At 48.7% G+C, this 17,360-nt stretch overlaps 3 protein-coding genes across 4 annotated transcripts; all 3 read left to right on the forward strand.

Annotated features, from left to right (window-relative positions):
* Positions 1 to 683: 683 nt before the first annotated feature.
* HOXA7 (homeobox A7) lies at positions 684 to 3,983 on the forward strand (the record flags this gene model as incomplete). The annotated part of the gene is made up of 2 exons (XM_084260859.1): positions 684 to 1,059; positions 2,173 to 3,983. 2 exons carry the CDS (start codon positions 684 to 686, stop codon positions 2,454 to 2,456), a joined length of 660 nt encoding a protein of 219 aa, XP_084116985.1. The 3' UTR covers positions 2,457 to 3,983.
* Positions 3,984 to 9,701: 5,718 nt separating this feature from the next.
* On the forward strand, positions 9,702 to 11,911 carry HOXA6 (homeobox A6; the record flags this gene model as incomplete). The annotated part of the gene is made up of 2 exons (XM_084260574.1): positions 9,702 to 10,143; positions 11,652 to 11,911. Exons 1-2 carry the CDS (start codon positions 9,708 to 9,710, stop codon positions 11,909 to 11,911), a joined length of 696 nt encoding a protein of 231 aa, XP_084116700.1. The 5' UTR covers positions 9,702 to 9,707.
* Positions 11,912 to 14,091: 2,180 nt separating this feature from the next.
* On the forward strand, positions 14,092 to 16,999 carry HOXA5 (homeobox A5). Of its 2 annotated transcripts, XM_084280605.1 has the most exons (3): positions 14,092 to 14,401; positions 14,546 to 14,709; positions 15,786 to 16,999. In XM_084280605.1, the coding sequence occupies exons 1-3, from the start codon at positions 14,148 to 14,150 to the stop codon at positions 16,034 to 16,036; spliced, it is 669 nt and encodes a 222-aa protein (XP_084136731.1). In that variant the 5' UTR covers positions 14,092 to 14,147; the 3' UTR covers positions 16,037 to 16,999. The 2 variants fall into 2 exon arrangements, with proteins under 2 accessions (XP_084136731.1, XP_084136730.1); XM_084280604.1 differs by having other exon boundaries at positions 14,092 to 14,709; positions 15,786 to 16,998.
* The last annotated feature ends 361 nt before the right edge of the window (positions 17,000 to 17,360 follow it).

Consider the following 17,360-nt stretch of genomic DNA (forward strand, 5'->3'; position numbering starts at 1 on the left):
TCTTCTTATATTGTTTTCTTTTTTCATTTTTTTTCCTTTTTTCCTTGTTTCTTTATTTTTTTTTTTCGCCCCTAGGAAGGCAACCGGCGGGGCTCCCTCCGGAGGCGCCCCTTGATTCTCAAGGCTCGGGGGGCAGCCCCTGAGGGCCGGCGGCGGTGAGGCAGCGGCCCTGCGGCCGGGAGAGGGGTGTTACCCCCACAAACCCCGCGGCGATGTCATCCCCCTCTCGTGGGTGACGAACATCCTCCTCTAAAGTTTATACGTTATTTTATTTCATTTTCCCCCCGCACGCCCCCGGCCCGTCTAAAGGACCACATGATGTGTCCCCGGGGGATGGGGGCGGGGGGGCGAGCGCCCCCTCACCCCCGCGGCGGCGCCGTCGGGGGGAAGGACGAAGGGGCGGCGGCGCCGGCGGCTGGAGGGCGCTACCGGGCGCGGCGGCGGCGTCCCCGGCGTCCCCGGCCCGTCCATGGCCGGGCACCGGCGGGCCGCGGCCGGCACCACCTGTGAGGCGGGCGGGGATTGGCGGGCGGCGTCATATGACCGGTCACGTGCTCGAGGCAGCTCAGTCCAAAAGAAAATGGGGTTTGGTGTAAATCTGGGGGTGTAATGTTATCATATATCACGCTACCTCGTAAAACCGACACTGAAGCCTGCCGGACAACAAATCACAGGTCAAAATTATGAGCTCTTCGTATTATGTGAATGCGCTTTTTAGCAAATATACGGCGGGGGCTTCTCTTTTCCAAAATGCAGAGCCTACTTCTTGCTCCTTTGCAAGCAACTCCCAGAGAAGCGGCTATGGACCAGGCGCGGGTGCCTTCGCCTCCTCCATGCCCGGCTTGTACAATGTGAACAGTACCATATATCAAAGCCCGTTCTCTTCCGGATACAGCCTGGGCTCTGATGCCTACAACCTGCATTGTTCCTCTTTTGATCAGAACATTCCCGTCCTCTGCAATGAGCTAACCAAACCCAGCTGTGAGAAAGCGGAGGAAAGCAACCTGCACAACCAGGCAGAGCCTAATTTCCGGATATACCCCTGGATGAGGTCTTCAGGTAGGGGCGAGCGGAGAGGGCTCGGAGCCGTGGCAGCCAGGCAAAGCGTGTCGCCAGGATTACTGTCAGCACAGCCTTTATGGTTTTAATTATAGCTGAGGCGCCATTGCGTAGAAAGCCCGTGGCATTGTATGTAAATGAGTATCATAAAACTTTTTATTGCCCAATTAATGGGTTCTAGCCTCGTAAATTTATTTAACTCCATTTGCTATGGAATTTTAGCATTGGCTTGATTTGCGCTGTTTGCTATAGAAATGTGGAGAGTTGGCTGCGGGCTCCCAGAGCCCCCACGGGTAAAGCGTCTCCCCTGCCCTCTGCAGAAGTTGGGGGAAAAAAAAAAAAAAAAAAAAAAAAAATCCCGCTCGCTGGGGAAGGCGGAGGGGGAGAGGGGCGTTCAGGAGCGGGGGACGGGCTGCTGAGGACTTTGCCAGCCCACGTTGCCGAGACGTGCCACTCTCGTCCCCCCCTTGCCCTTTCCACGGAGATAAGGATCTATAGAAATGTAACTAAACAGGAAAACGGGGGCGGAGGGGGGGGAGGCGGGGAGGGGGGCGCTGGGGGCGAGAGTTTGTGAAAAAGGAGAGCTCTCTTCTGGAGCTAAATACGATGTATTGTTTACGATCCGGGCGGGGTGAGGTGGGGTGGGGGGGTGGAGGGAGCCTCCGACATTAAAATAAAATAAACACAGGCCAGCCTTCCAGCTTTTTATTTCCCCTTGCGAAATGCGAAAGTCTGGAAGGTTTTAGGGAAATACATCGCCTGGGGGGAAAGTTCCTCCTCCCAAAAGCAATTTCCTCCCCCACCTCCTCTCCTGAATGCTTTCTCTCCACTTTTGCTAGGTCTCAAGCAACTTAATTTTTGCCCTGCCTGAGCAGGGCAGGTCGTGTGGTTGAAATGTCTTTGTTAGGGCAAAGTGGGGGGGCGGGTGGAAGTGAGAGAAGGGGATCATTCACTCTCTCTCGGCCGCTTTTTGTTCGAATAACAATAATAATAGTAGTATTAATAATAATGTCACCCACCCACACCCACCCCACCCCCCACCACCCCCCAAAAAAGAGAAAACTTTCCATCTCTCCTCTTGCCTAACTCCTGGCCGTGTGTGCCTGCTTTCAGGTCCAGATAGGAAGCGAGGGCGCCAGACCTACACCCGCTACCAGACCCTGGAGCTGGAGAAGGAATTCCACTTCAATCGTTATCTGACTCGGCGGCGGAGGATAGAGATCGCCCATGCCCTCTGCCTGACGGAGAGGCAGATCAAAATCTGGTTCCAAAACCGGAGGATGAAGTGGAAGAAGGAGCACAAGGAAGAGAGCTCCAGCACCCCGGCTCCCAATGAGCCCACGTCAGCAGCAGCCTCTGTCGAGAAAGTGGAAGAAGACGAAGAGGAGGAGGACTAAGGGGTCCCACGCGAGGAAGTGATCTCTTAGTATAATGTATGCACATGACAGTTGGAAAAGCTCCCTTTAAAGGAAAAAAAAAAAAAAAGAGAGAGACTCACTTTTTTATTTAAAAAAAAAAATCAGTTCCCTTTAATAATCATCTTGCAAGCGAGCGTTTGCAAACATGAAAACGTTTCTGGGGGTGGTTTTCCAGCCTTCTCTCCACTCTCCCGTACTCCCCAAACCTGCCCTGTGCCGAAGCTTTCGGTAATATCTCCTAAGCGCATCCTACAATCATTTGGTTTTTTCGTTTACCCAAACCTGGGTGGGTTTGTCCAGGGGACATTTCAGTGGGAGAACTGCTGCTTGCACAGATAGTAAAACGTGACCTTCCGAAATAACTACCTGACTCAACAGTCCCAATCATAAGTAAGGGGAAAAGTGCATTAGGCTCACATTAAGAAAAACTACCTAATTTTGAATAAGTAGCTCTGCACTTCTTTTTTTTTCTTCTTCTTTTTAAGAAATTTTAATTATTGTTAGAAAAGTATCATAACTAACAGCTACACTAACAAAAAATTAAACAGCAAGTAAGGGGGGAAAAAAAATCTTCCACAAACCACTACAATATACAGCAATGATATGTACTACCTATTTTCCAGACTACCTATATATCTTGCTCCGCCTACCTATCTTCGAAAGTATACTGTATTTTAGTAGTCAAAAGAAGATAACATTACTAATGTGAATTGCAAAATGCTTTTAGAAATATAAGTGTAGTCTTTCGAAAAGCACGCATCAATAGCTTTGGTATAGAATTTGGTACCGAAAAGGCCGAATATATTTAAATTTAAAATAATATATTTATTCCAAAGCAATTATAAATGAAAACCATATGCTGCAATATATCTTTGTTCTCGATTCTTTACTATTCCGAGTGAGGAAGCAAACACACGCCAATATTGTACAAAGCGGTTTAGTATCTCCCGTTGGCTTCTACCTTCGGCTGCCTCTGCTAAAGGCCGTTTTCTTATTCTAGGTTGATCTTACTTAATATAGCGCAAAGTGTTCTTTGAAAAGTGAATTTAAATGACCATGTAACCACCTTTAAAAAAACCCAACACCATACCACACTGTTTGTCCTCATTATCCGAACGTGTTAATAATGTAATACCGTGAATTTTCCTACAATAGCAGATACTGTATATTTGAACGGATTTTTTTTTTTGTCATTTATATTCGTCTTGGAGCTCATTTGTAAGATCATGTCACAAATTGGGAAGTATGTAATTAATTTGGAAACTTTGTAGCATGGTGTATTGTTAAGAACTCTGTATAAATCCGTCTTGAAGGTTTGGCTAAAGTTTATTCAAAAATTGTATGTTACAATGTGTTTCGATGTGTTCGTTGTGAACATTTGGATATGCCGTGTAAGTATTGGAAGTGGAAAAAAAAATCATGTCTGTGAACTCTCTTTGGAAGTGATACCGTGTACAAGTATCTCCCACGATAAATGTGTTTTATGTTATACAGAAAATAAATATGCTTGTTGACAATGAATTGTGGTTCTTTATTAGGGTAACAGTTCGAAGGAAGCATCAAAAAATAATTTACACAGAGAAATAAAGAAATTAGACCATATAAATCTTCCACACACACACCCCCCCCCCCGCAATCAGAAGGAAAAAAACAACAACCCACAACAAAACCCAAGGTGATGAATTGATAGGAATCAGTCAATTTCTCTATCTCGACTTTGTGATTTTTTCCCCCATCTTAGCGCAGTTGATTAATAAAGCGGAAAGCCTTCTTTATGGGAGGGCTTCCTTCCACGGTGTTCCCGTGTCCTCTTAAAATCATAACCCAAGTCCAGGCGGCCCGTGATCAAGCCTAAATAGCAAGGAGTGAAATAATATTTGATAACGAAGAGAAGGAGCGATGCGAAACTTCCAAGTGCAAATGATCCGGTCGTGTCCGTGTGTGGTTCGTGCGTGCGGCTTTCGGGGTGCGGGGAGCATCAGAGTAGCACTAAAAAAAAGAGGAAAATCGCCCCGCTTTAGAAAAATGTATCATTTTTGTCAGGTACCAGCTAACGTCAAGGAGATCTAATATTCTCAATCTTTTTTAGAAAAAAAAAATTATTATTTTTTTTTAAATAACAAACCTCGCCCGAAAAGTCCCTTTATTCGGTCGGGTAAATACAGGTAGAACCAGAGCATCATTTGCGCGGAAGTTCCTTTTTTCTACCACATTCCGTTCCCGGTCAACGTACTAATTGCAATTTTAATAAAATTAGTACAAACTCCAGGTCTTTTAAAAAACTCCAGGGCTGCCTCTGTGGTAAGATGGCGCCTCTCTAAGACCTGCCTCTTCTTAGTGATGAGGAAAAGGCCATAAATCCGTTGTTGTTTATGAAAATTTACAACTTTGCAATACAACTTTATGAGTTGTTCGGTTTTTCCATTGGTCGTTGTCGGTCATGTGGATGGTAACCGTGAACATGAACTTTTTTATAATTTCCCTTGCGAGAATAGAGCCGCATTCTTTTGCTGAGCTCTGTCCTGCTTCGGATCTCTCTGGCTTTCAATCCCCATTTCATTTGTTCTTTGTAAGGCAATAGTGAACAAAGTGTGCGGAGGTTCGGCATAAGCAGCCGCCTAGAACACAGATCCGGGATGGCAATTTCCAGTTCCCCCGCTGGAAGGTGTGGCATATTGGATTCAAAGCACTGGCGTGGCAGATTTTCAACTTGCAACCTGGCTAATTTCCTGCTTCTTCTGGCACCAAAAGGAGGGCGATTCGTCTCCTGTGCAGCCAAAGCGACAGCTGTCAAAGTCGCAGGGGCTCCTGTGAGCCAGAACCTAAAAGGTGAGAAATGTATATGACACTACCGTAAGCAGGGAAACATGGTTTGATATGTTTAAATATTAGACATGTGCAATTAAACCAACTGGAAATGTTACCGGCCAAAAATAGAGATGGCTGCAGCTCAGTTAATTTCGATTTAACCAGTGCATGCAAAAATATGCCTAAATAAAATGTCTACTTTCTATTATTTAGCTACGCTGCCGTGGATTTTTTTTATTTTCATGAACTTTATTTCTGATTGCTTTTTGCCAGGGGATTGCTATGACGCTCAGGTTATTTTCTAATAATTCAGATTTGCAGCATCAATCTGGGGGGATTTTTTTTTCTAAGCACGAGAAAAAAAAATAACCCTCCCAAACGTTAATTAGTATTTTTCTTTTTAATTTTTGCAGCATTATCTTAAAGTTCATTTGCGGCAACTAAAACTGAGATGTAATTGATTTTTTTACTATTTAAAAAAAAAAAAAAACCTAAACAGAACCGAGCCCAAACCACGAACCAAGCAGCAGTCAGCACAATGTCTCCTGGCTCTCCTGGCATGTCCAGGAGAAAGGTTATTTCGTGGGGAGGGGGGACGGGGTGGGGGGAACAGAGCGAACGCTTCTTTGATTTTTCTTTATCAGATCGAGCGCTGCCTGCAAAATCCCCGCGCCCCGCCGTGGGTCCGTCGGAACAGCCTTCCCGGCGCTTCCCGGCGTGGGTAGCAGGCGCGCCCCGGCTGCGCGGAGCGGGTTTTGCAGCGGCTAAACCGATTTCAGCGCCGGAGACGGAGCTTCCCCCCCCCTCCGCCCGCCCCTTTCTCTCCTTGTTATGACTGTTACGGTGCGGCGCTGAGGCGGGGGGAGCGGCGGCTGGCGGGCCGGTGCCCCGCGGTGTAAGCTGTCGGGGGGGTTGGGGGGGAACGAGCGGGGCCCCGGGGACGGTGCCCCGGAGACCCCCGGCCGCCGCCACCGCCGCCCGGCTCCGCTCCCTCGTCCTCATGGCGAACGAGCGGCTCGGAGTGCTTTAAGTGTTGGCTCCGGCTCTGTTTGTGCTGCCGGGCTGATAAAGCATTGCATTTGCATTGCATTGCGGTATCCGCCGGACTGGAGCTGCAGTGAGCGCCGGATTATTTATTGCGGGGCCGCGGGTGCTCAGTGCTGCCACGGCGTGGTGGAACGGCGGAGGCGGGCGCGGAGCGGCCCCCGCAGCCCCTAGAAGGGCAGCGCTGGGAGCCTGCGCTGCTCGGGGGGAACCCAAATAAGAGACTTAAAGAAAAAAAGAAAAAAGGTGGGATGTGTGTGTGTGGGGGGGGGGAAATCCGCCGTACCTTTCCTTCAGGAACTTCGTATCTCGCCCCCGGGCAAGATACTCCGTCAGGGCCGGCTCTGCCCCCCTCCCCTTCCCCTCCGCTTGTACCTCGGTGTGTGTCAACTGTAAAATATCACAGTGGGAGCTGGCTGGGGAGGACCCGCCCGCGTCCCCCCAGCCAGGCTCCCAACACCCCGCCAGTCTAAACAACGGTTCACCTTGCCCAAACTGTTTGGATTAGGAGCTATTAGTTAAAGATTGGTTTTGGTGACGCTGCCGAGCATGAGAAGGATTTGTAAGTGGTTTCATATACGAGGAGAAGGAGGCTTTTAAGCTTAAGAGGGTAACTGCCCCCGCACCTGTATCCGAGGGTGGCTGGGGTTGCCGGCCGGGTTTTCGGAGAGAGGAGGAAGGCGAAGTGTTTGGTGGAGGAGGTGCTGGGCGTGCGGGGAATTCCGAAAACAAATAAAAGGCGGATGAAATACACGGGTATCGCGAAGTGTGACTTTGTTGCGGTGGCTAAGTGCAGCGACTGGCTTTCTGCTTTCCAGAGAGAAGGGAATGGCGAAGGGAAACTACTGCGAAATGTGTCCGGGCAGGGCATTTCCCCGGCAGAGCTGAGGGGTAACAGATTATTGTAATTCGGGGTTTTCTGGGGGTAGGGGGAGGAGCGGAGAGGACGTTTGAATGTGACTAAAGCGGAGATTGCAGTGCAGATTGTTTAGCTGTCACTGTAACTAACACGACCCAGCCAGGCAAACGAGCACATTTCACTCCTTTTAATATGATGGGATCAACGAAGAAATGTTTTCGCTGTCTGCGGTCGGGCTTTCGACGTTTTGGGTTGGACGCAAACAATAACTTGAACAAGAGGAAAGATACAAAAAAACAAAGGAAAGGACAAAAAGAGATCAGTCTGTGACGCATGCTATAAAATGTAAATATAACTATTCCTGGCGCGATTTTTTAAAATTTTGTTTTATTTTGGTCTCTCTGTGCTGGATTCAAACAAAAGACCGTCTGGCCAGAACTTTTTAAAGTAAGGCCGGTGGGTTTCACTTGGCCCGAGTATTCATTGTTCACGGTGCGTTTTCGTTCTGACTTATGTTGGTGAGAATCTGCTCCTTTAAAAACTTATTTGTATTTAGCGTGCTGCGTAGTACTTTGCTGGTGTCCCCTCCTTTTTAAAACTCTATTCATACTGAGTGTAAAAAAAAAAAAAAAAAAAGGCTGGGGGGTGGGAGTGTTTGGTTTTTTCTTTTTCCTGGAGAAGCCTGGTTTTCAGGAAATACACGTTTCTGAAATGACCTCCCAAAGCATCTAGTGAGCTGTAATTCTACCAGGTGTGTTTATGGATTAGCCGATCTGAAGAGGTTAAGGAAGTTGGGAGGGGGAAAAAAATAATTGGAGGCAATCAACATCTGAATGTGAAAGTCCAGCTGAGACTGTGAACAATACAAACTATTGTCGAGCGATGTTTTAACTCACTACTGTTTTATAGGTATCGTAATCTGCCCCCGGAAATGAGACAAATAGTCTCACAACAACAACAAAACTCTCCTTTGAAAGCTACTTTAGGAAACGAGGCTCGTACGAATGTCACTTTCCGTCAGAGCGCGTTTAAAATTAGGCTATTCAATCTCTTGTAATGGGCAGGGATTATGAGTAAACACAGCTTGGAATGAACAACCTCATGTTATCTCCAGGAACTGCAGGGTTACAGCTGAATTAAAAGCGCCTCAGCGAATTTCATCAGCACTGTTACTGTCCCTGGCCTGGGCCAAGAATTATATTTCCGCTATGGGGTAACTGCCATGTTGAAAAATGAAGGTGGAAATGTTTGTTTCATGCTTGTTGGGGTTTTTTTTTTTCCTCTTAAAGACACACATCCGTGTTTAATCAAATTATTCGGAGCAACAACGAAACCGATTGGCTTCTGCTGACTCATTAGCGGGGCTGTTTTAATTAGGAATAGTCCTACTGGCTCGTTTTTGAATTTGAATGTTTGATTCCCTCGGCTCGACTCGGGCGGGTGGGACTCGGGGAGAAGAGACACGTGGAACTTTATCTCGGCTGCTCGGGGGGCGCCGGGAACCCGCCCAGCCTTTCGCGGGGCCTTCTCGGGCACTTGGTGTAACCCAAAAATCCCCCTCCCCAGAAGGCCGCCGTTTCCTGCCCCAGCCACAACCCCCGCGTTAATTACGGGGGTGTTCATTAAAATACAAGACCTCATCCACGCAGGACGCGTTAGCCACTCTCAGGTTCGGCGCTGAGACGGGTTCCTTGAGCTCCGAAGGGGAACCTCAGCGGAGGAGTGATTCCCTCCCCCTCCAAAAAAAAAAAGAAAGAAAGAAAGAAAGAAAAAAAGGCCTAAAACCTCATGGATGCGGTTGTGGCATCGCTGTGGGAAAATGGAGAGAGGCCGGGCCGCGGCTCCCACCCCCCCCGCCCCCCCCCCCCCCCCCCCCGCGCGGCGCTTCGCTTCCCCCTTTCACGTGCTCCCTCTGCTCCAAACTTTCCCTTCGCAGCACCCACCGCCGCCTCCCTCCGCCAGAGAGCCGGGGGGCTGCTCCCCATCCCTGCCCGCGGAGTTCCCTCGGGGGCAACGCGCCTGTCGTGGGGACGCTAACTTTTAGGTCGTGTCCCCTTCCCTCCCCCCCCCTCCCCCGCCCTACGCTCCGCCGGTGAGGGGTGGGGGGAGAGGAAAGGGGTGTCCCCGTCCGCCGCTGTCACACTGCCCGCGCTGCGCCGCTCCTGCCAGGAATTATTACTGTTATTGTTGATATTATTATTATCATCGGAATATTTTTCCTCCGGAGGGGCGTTCCCGCCCCGGGGGCGCGGCCGGTCCCCGCGGCGTTGCGCAGCGCTGCGCGGGGCGGCGCGGCGGGGCCGGAGCTGCCGGTAAGTTGGCGGCGCGGTGGCGGCGGCCCCGGGGGAGCGGGCGCCGCGCGCTCTCCCATTGGCCGCCCCGCCGTCAGCTGCTCCTATTTTCTGCTGTCGCTTTTGGCGCTCGGCCATCCAGAAACAAACCACTTCGATGACTCCTAATAGTTATCGCCAGATGTACTAATACACAACAAATCACGGTCCGGGAGAGGGGGAGAGCAAATGAGTTCCTATTTCGTGAATCCCACTTTCCCGGGGAGTCTGCCCGGGGGCCAGGACTCTTTCCTCGGGCAGATCCCCCTTTACCCGGCGGGTTATGATGCTCTCAGGCATTTTCCAGCTTCGTACGGGGCAAGCAGCCTGCAGGACAAGACTTACACCTCACCTTGTTTCTACCAACAGTCCAACACCGTCATTGCTTGCAATCGGGCTTCCTATGAGTACGGAGCCTCTTGTTTTTATTCGGATAAGGAAATTAGTAGCGCCTCTCCCTCCGGCAGTGGCAAACAGAGGGGGCCCGGGGACTACCTGCACTTTTCTCCCGACCAACAGTACAAATCCAGCGGCGTCCAAGCCAAAATTGTAAATGACGAAGGCACCGACCGGAAGTACACGAGCCCTGTTTACCCCTGGATGCAGCGGATGAACTCCTGCGCTGGTAAGGCATTTCGATGCAATCGGGGCGGGAAAGGGGGTGGTGGTGGGGGGTGGTGGTGTGGGGGTGGGAAAAGAAAAGTTTCTTTCCCCAAGATTGTTTTCTTCCTTTTTTTTTTCTTTTTTTTTCTTTTTTTTTTCTTTTTTTTTTTTTTTTGGTGGTTCTTAGATAAAGTCCAGACTGCCGGAGAGGCACGGTTCCTGCAGGGCAATGTGTAACACGAAACCTTCCATAGGTTATTTTAAACCTGGCACGTTGGTACCCTGAGAACGGTGGCCGAGAGCCCAGCTTGTGGGTTCACTGGTGAAAGCTACTGGTGAATCCTTAGGAAGCAGGCAAAAAAAAAAAACCCTAAACCAAAACAAACAAAAAACAACACAAAAAACAACCCCCCCAAAAAAAGCAGGGCTGTTTTACCACCCTCCTAAAGCCACCTCAAAGCTTCTGCTCAGTTCCCTCATTGTCAGAGAGCGATGCAGGGAATATGCCCCCTATACTGAGGATCCAATGCATTTGTGGCACATTCCTCCTGGCCCCCCTCCCCCAGCTCATTAGCCTGTAAGTATTGGATATTGAGAGCACGTTTCTAGGGCCGTGGGCGCACTTCCCATGGCATCGCGGATTTTCTTTGACTTACAAGTGAACTTCACATAATTTAACTATTCTGTCCAGGAGTGGTGCTGGGGAGGAGGGTGGGGGTGGGTGGGGAGGGCTATACTGAGGTGGCATTTATTTTTAATAATCCCTTATTAAGACATTTAACTCCTCGTGTTCGCTAATGACCCCCCTTCTCTCCTGTTTGCTGGACTGTGGGTCGCATTTCTTTCTTTCTCCCCCCCCCCCCCTTTTTCTTTTTTTTTTTTGAAAGTTAAACTTTCAGCAAGACCATTCTGATGCTGCTTTGCATTGGAGGGCAATAAATTCCGGAGCAAATGGCAAAGGCTCTTCTATGATCTTTAGCTGATGTCTATAATTATACTTAAATTACAGACCCTCTGTAGTCACAGCCATGGCAATAGAGTGTGTTTGTGTAAACACACCCGTATGTGCGTGCACACACGCGGACACACACACACGCACACGCACACACATGCGTGCAGCTCCTCGGATCGCACACGTGTGTGCGTGCGTGTGCGCGCACAGGCTCTCAACACGCAGAGGGGACACACTGCTCAGCGGTTCACAAGGGTGCTACCTCCTTCACTTTCCCTAGGTCCACCTTAAAGCCTCTTTGTATCCCGGTCACCCCAGCACCGTAAGCACGCAGCACATCCGCATTTACAGCTGGTCAGGCAGGAGGAAAAGAAAACAAGGGACGATCGAAAAAAAAAAAGGCTCCAGGAAGCCAGAGCAGCACACCCACCCCCCACAAGCACTCCCCCCACACACACCCCACCCCACCCCCCCCCGTGATTGTGCCTGCAAAAGGGGGCAGAATATACTAACCGCTCTTTCTGGTCTGAAATCACTGGGCCCTGTCCAATGCGATCGTTTTGTCTTTACTTCTACAGGTACAGTATATGGAACTCATGGGAGACGAGGGAGGCAAACTTACACCAGATACCAAACGCTAGAGTTAGAGAAGGAATTTCATTTTAACAGATACTTAACCCGAAGACGACGTATTGAGATTGCAAACGCTCTCTGCCTTACTGAACGCCAGATTAAAATATGGTTTCAAAACAGGCGAATGAAATGGAAAAAGGAAAACAAATTCATAAATTCCACACAGCCCAGCAGCGAAGAAACAGAGGAAAAGTCAGGGGAGTAGAACCACGTTTAATAAACGCTACCAGGCCTTTCCTTAGCGCTCACTATTATTATTATTATTATTATTATTTACCTTGCGTTCCTTCTGCTACTAAAATCCTATAGGTTTGTCACAGTCTAGTAATTCCCCAAAGGCTTGGTTAAAAGATGTATATTCGCAATCAACTGTGACTTTCTTTAATATATATGGAAGTCCTAGCTTTCGAGCTACGGGGCACGTATGTATATAGCCACCTTTCCAAAGTGTAGATGGTGTTGCTTAAAGTATTAGAGAAATGGCCCAGATTTTTAAATATTTGAGGTGAGCATCTATGTGTGGATGATTGTCCCTGGTGTGCCTGTGTGAGAAGAGATAAGCGAGTGCGCTTTTTTTTTTTTTTTTTAATTTGGAATGTTCCTTTTGTAGAAAATGTTGAGTTTATGTTTTTGCTAACTCCCGCTACGTCGGGCCGTCTCGTTATGCTGTGTTCGGGAGCTTATGGTCTGCAGGGGAGAAAGAAAAAAGTTTTATGCATGTATAAGATATTTAAATAGCAAAAAGAAGAAAAATCCTTTAAAAAAAATAGTTGTGTAAAACCCTGGGTATAAACTCGCGGTTAAAGCGAAGATTAATTGCAGGGAGATTTTAAAATGCCGCTAAACTGCCTAATCTGCACTACTAGTATTCAAGTAAAAACTCGGCGTTAAACTTCAGGGGAAGCGAGGGAAGAGGTTTCGAAGCGGGCGATTTTCTGTGGTTCCCGTTGAGCTTACGCTAAGGTTTCGTGAGCTCAGCTCTACACTGAAGGGGCTTTGAATTATGGACTAGATTTATTGGGGCTTCGTGGCCATGGGTCGGTCTTTATTTCTTTTTTTATTATTATTATTTGATTATATTTTTAATTAAGAAAAAAAAAGAGAGTGTATGTCATATCAACTCGGGGATCTACTTTCCCGCTTGTGTGGTATCTTAATTCACATTCGCACTGCTTAACACTGGAGAAAAAAAAAGGAGGGGGGGGGGGGAAGGGGGAAAAAAAAGATACTCTGAAGAAAAGTAGCTGCCATAAAATGCTTCCACTTTGTGTTCTGTATAAGTAAAATAAGCGCAGCGGAAATATTGATTAATATATACGTTATAAGCCTCTATATTATATTGCGTGTGCGTGAGTGTGCGTGTGAAGCTGTGTACAAATACACTTGTATGCGCATGAAGGCTCTTTTGTCTGGAAGGCAGAGTAATTTGGGCTACCGCTCTAAATCTTTTAAAAGCCAAATCTGGAAAATAATACTAATGCAAAATGGCTACCGCCGCATTTAGAGGTTTTCTTTTTCTCTTTTCTTTTCCTTTTCTTTCCTTTCTTTTTTTCTTTCCTCCCGAGAGGTGGAAAAATAACGGCGGCCGTAAAGCCGCCTGGAATTTGACCCCCTAGTTGGAAAAACGCTGCACGATATTTGTCTTTCATAGGTACCTGCCATTTCAGATCGGCAGGACCCGGCTCCCTCTCAAAACCTCCGGCACGGGAAAAAGGGTGGAGAAAATAAAATTTAAAAAAAACCCCATATATACCTTTATATATATATGTGTGTATATATATATATAAGGGACGTAAGCGTGGCCAGCATCCGAGGAGAGATCATATAGGACGTGTGAACTGATGTAAATAAGCCTCGCACGGAGGAGAGACAACAGGCACAAAGCGAAGCGCTCTCCGCACGCAGGGCTCTCCGGCGGCCGGCGAGCCGTGCGGGGAGTAAGCCCCGCCGGCCCCGCAGCCTCCCCGCCCGCTCCCCGGTGCCGCTGGCGGCGGCGGCGGCGCCCAGCACGGTGGCGGCGTGCCCCGCTCGTCTCCGCGCCGCTCCGCGCCGCTCCGCGCCGCCGTCGGGGGCCGTCACCCCGGGCCGACCCCGCGGAGCCGCCGCCATCCCCCGCGCCGCCAGCGGGTGGCGCTGGAGGCCGGCGGACGGGCGGGAGGCGGCGGCGGCGGCGCGCGGCGGCGGCGCGCCCCGGGCCGCCCGCGCCCTCCCAGCTCCCCCACCAGTGCACGAGTTTACCTCTAGAGGTCATCAGGCAGGATTTACGACTGGACAACAAAAGCACGTGATGTGAAGCCGTACCCCATATTTGGGTGCCTACGTAGGAGGGAACCAAGTACATGTCCCAGTCATTTCCATAATTCATCATAAATTGTGCAAGGGTGCTATAGACGCACAAAACGACCAAGAGCCACAAATCAAGCACACATATCAAAAAACAAATGAGCTCTTATTTTGTAAACTCATTTTGCGGTCGCTATCCAAATGGCCCGGACTACCAGTTACATAATTATGGAGATCACAGCTCGGTGAGCGAGCAATACAGGGACTCCGCCAGCATGCACTCCGGCAGGTACGGATACGGCTACAATGGCATGGACCTCAGCGTCGGGCGCTCTGCTTCCACCCACTTTGGTGCCAATGAGAGACCCCGCAGTTACCCGGCCAACACCACCTCTGCCTCGACAGAGCCCAGGTACAACCAGCCCGCGACGGCTTCCCACTCGCCTCCCCCTGACCCTCTGCCCTGCACCGCCGTGGCCGGTTCGCCTGTCAGCGAGAGTCACCACGGGGTGAAAAACTCCCTCGCCAACTCCACCAGCACTTCGTCCAATTCCAGCAGCAACACGCACATCAGCAGAGACGGGGTTGGCACCTCGTCTGGGACTGAGGAAGACACTCCAGCAAGCAGCGAGCAGGCAAGTGCCCCGACCGACCAAAGCACAGCCCAGCCTTCACAGCCCCAGATCTACCCCTGGATGCGAAAACTGCACATAAGTCATGGTAAAGCAAATAACCCTGTTCTTTCTTTATTTCTCTGGAGGAAAAGGAGGATTTAATGTAAACCGGGTGGCTGCGCCGAGCAAGGTCGGGGAGAGGGGGAGAGGAGGAGGGCGTGAGAGCGGGCAGCCTCCGCGCACAGCACAACTCTGCTCTCAGGGAAGCACGCTCTCTTCTCTGAGCGAGTGTGTGTGTGTCCCCTCCACCCAAAAAAAAACCCCCAAAAAACCAAAAAAAGGGGGGGGGGAGGGGAAGAAAAAGAAAAGAATCAACAAAACCTACCCGGCCCCAAAAACACAGCCCGCCCGGCTTCCAGTGCCGGCCCCAGCGGGCAGCGGGGAAGCAGAAAAACCCTTCCCGAAGAGGGATCGGGAGTAAAGGCTGCTCCCGGCTTTCCTCTGGAAGGGGGATCCTCCAGTGGGAACGGCGCGGCTGACCCCATTTATTTTGCCGAGCCATATTAAAAAGAGAATAGGAGAGGGCGAGGAGGGCACTTTTCACTGCTGGGAAGCCGTGGGGGAGGGGGGACGAGTCGCCCCAAACTCCGGGGGAGCAGGCTTGAGGGGCGCGGGGGAGCGGAGCAACTTTGAGCCCCGGGTACCTGCCCTGCCCTCGCTTCTGGGGGAGCAGCCGGGGGCTCGCTATCTCCCAGAGCCTTCCCCAAATCAGCCGTGGGAAAGGGCTGCACGTTTCAGCTTTGCTCTCCCAGATCTGAAAACCCAGCTAGCAGTAGAGACGTCCTCCAAAACAGCTTATCTGGGGGAGGCGTGTGTGTGCATGTGGGGAGGGGGGGTGGGGGAGTGGGAGATTAGGCTTTAAGAAAAAAAAAATTAAAAAATCTTGAATTTTAAAAAATCGAACCCCAAATTCAAGCGAAAACTTACCGAGAGCACCAAATCCCCCTCCCCCAAGCCTTTCCTAAAAGGGGCTGGAGGGGGAAACTTGTTGAGCGTTTATCCAAACCAGAAACAAAACCAAGCAGGACTGAGAATAACGGTCCTGGTCGCTGGTAGCTGCAATAAGACCCGAAGGCTCCGAGTGGCTGCTGAGAATCTAAATCATGTACTTTTCTCTTCCAGACAACATAGGGGGACCAGAAGGGAAAAGGGCTCGGACTGCTTACACCCGCTATCAGACCCTGGAGCTGGAAAAGGAATTTCACTTCAATAGATACCTGACCCGCAGAAGAAGGATTGAAATAGCACATGCTCTTTGCCTCTCAGAGAGACAAATAAAGATCTGGTTCCAAAACAGGAGAATGAAATGGAAAAAGGATAATAAGCTGAAAAGTATGAGCATGGCAGCTGCAGGAGGGGCATTCCGTCCCTAAGCGTTTGATCAATTAAAAGTACTGAGCAGTATTAGCTGACCCTGCGTCTCATGTCAGTACTAAGTTGACTTTCTAAAACTTCCTTGTGTTACTTCTGTGAAGAAACCCTGTTCTTGTCGCCCTTATTCATCTTTTAATCATGAGCCTGTTTATTACCATTCTCTCGCGTGTATAAGTAGATCTGCTTTTATCGTACATTTCTTTGTCTTGAATGGCTTTGTCTTGAAAAAAAAATAATAGATGTTTTAACTTATTTATATGAAGCGAGCTGTGTTACTTGAAGTAACTGTTAAAACAAAACTAAACAAAAAAGAACAAAAAAAGAGAAGGTAAAAAAAAAAAAAAGAAAAAGGAGAGAAAGAAAGAAAGAAAACCCTCCCCCGGTTTAGTACAAATGTTATGTGTTGCACTCAACCTGCTTAACTGTGCATGTGTGGTCAAGTGTTAATGTCTGTATAGCTCCAAGCTGTTAAAAATATTTTTATTCAAACTACCTATATAATTCCTGTGTAATTAATGCTGTTGTAGAGGTGAAATGATGAAATCAACTGAACTTGTCCTACGTGTAGTGAATAGTGAATCTGTGACGAAAACTGTGATTCCAAGCAGTATGTCCTTGCTGTGCCTTTGTATATGACTCTTTGCACGAACTCTTAGAAGTGGCTCTTATTAAGCGCAGCTTCTGTGATGTATGTTTTTTGTGAACAAAGTTACAAATATAGTCAAAGTCTGGCTGTTTGAGCAAACTGTGATCAGCTTTTTTTTTTTTTTTTTTTTTGTATTTGTTTTTTAAAAAACCTGACTGGAAACCAACAAAAAAAATAAACTTTCTATTGTAAAGTTTTCGTGATCTGGTTTGTGCAAAGCAAGAAGTTGTGCTTCCTGATTTGCCTCTGAACACCAAAAAAAAAAAAAAAAAAAAAAAATTAACCCGTGCAGAGTTTGTAATAATATTTTACCTGGCTTCTGCTGCACGTAGTAAATGATAGATGCTGAGATTTTCCGCTACCAGTATTTTTAATTGAAAGTTTGACCGTAAGTTCCTCCTTACTGGTTTATCGCGAGGTGGAAAGCTGCATCGCAGGACCATTATCAACACCCTTCGTGGGTGAATCAACTGTTAGCTGATGGTTGGGGGGGTGGGGGGGAAACCAAAAAAAAAAAACAAAAAACCACCCCAACCAAAACCCAAACCCAAAACATGTGCTTTGTTAAAACACGCTGCTAACTCCAAGACGTGTTTGTAGCGCTCTAGAATTTCTCCTGTGGTTTCATTAAGTATATTTGCAGGACAGCCACGTCCGAGCCCTCTGCGTCTATTAGC

Source organism: Gallinula chloropus, assembly GCF_964237585.1.
Source record: "Gallinula chloropus genome assembly, chromosome: 2".
In the NCBI taxonomy this organism is placed as follows: domain Eukaryota; kingdom Metazoa; phylum Chordata; class Aves; order Gruiformes; family Rallidae; genus Gallinula; species Gallinula chloropus.

What these genes read in the sequence shown, in the direction of transcription:
- HOXA5 (XM_084280604.1), top strand. Translation starts at nt 14,148, where the DNA reads ATGAGCTCTTATTTTGTAAACTCATTTTGCGGTCGCTATCCAAATGGC. An exon ending in AAAACTGCACATAAGTCATG is followed by an intron (nt 14,710 to 15,785) that starts GTAAAGCAAATA and finishes TTTCTCTTCCAG; the next exon opens with ACAACATAGGGGGACCAGAA.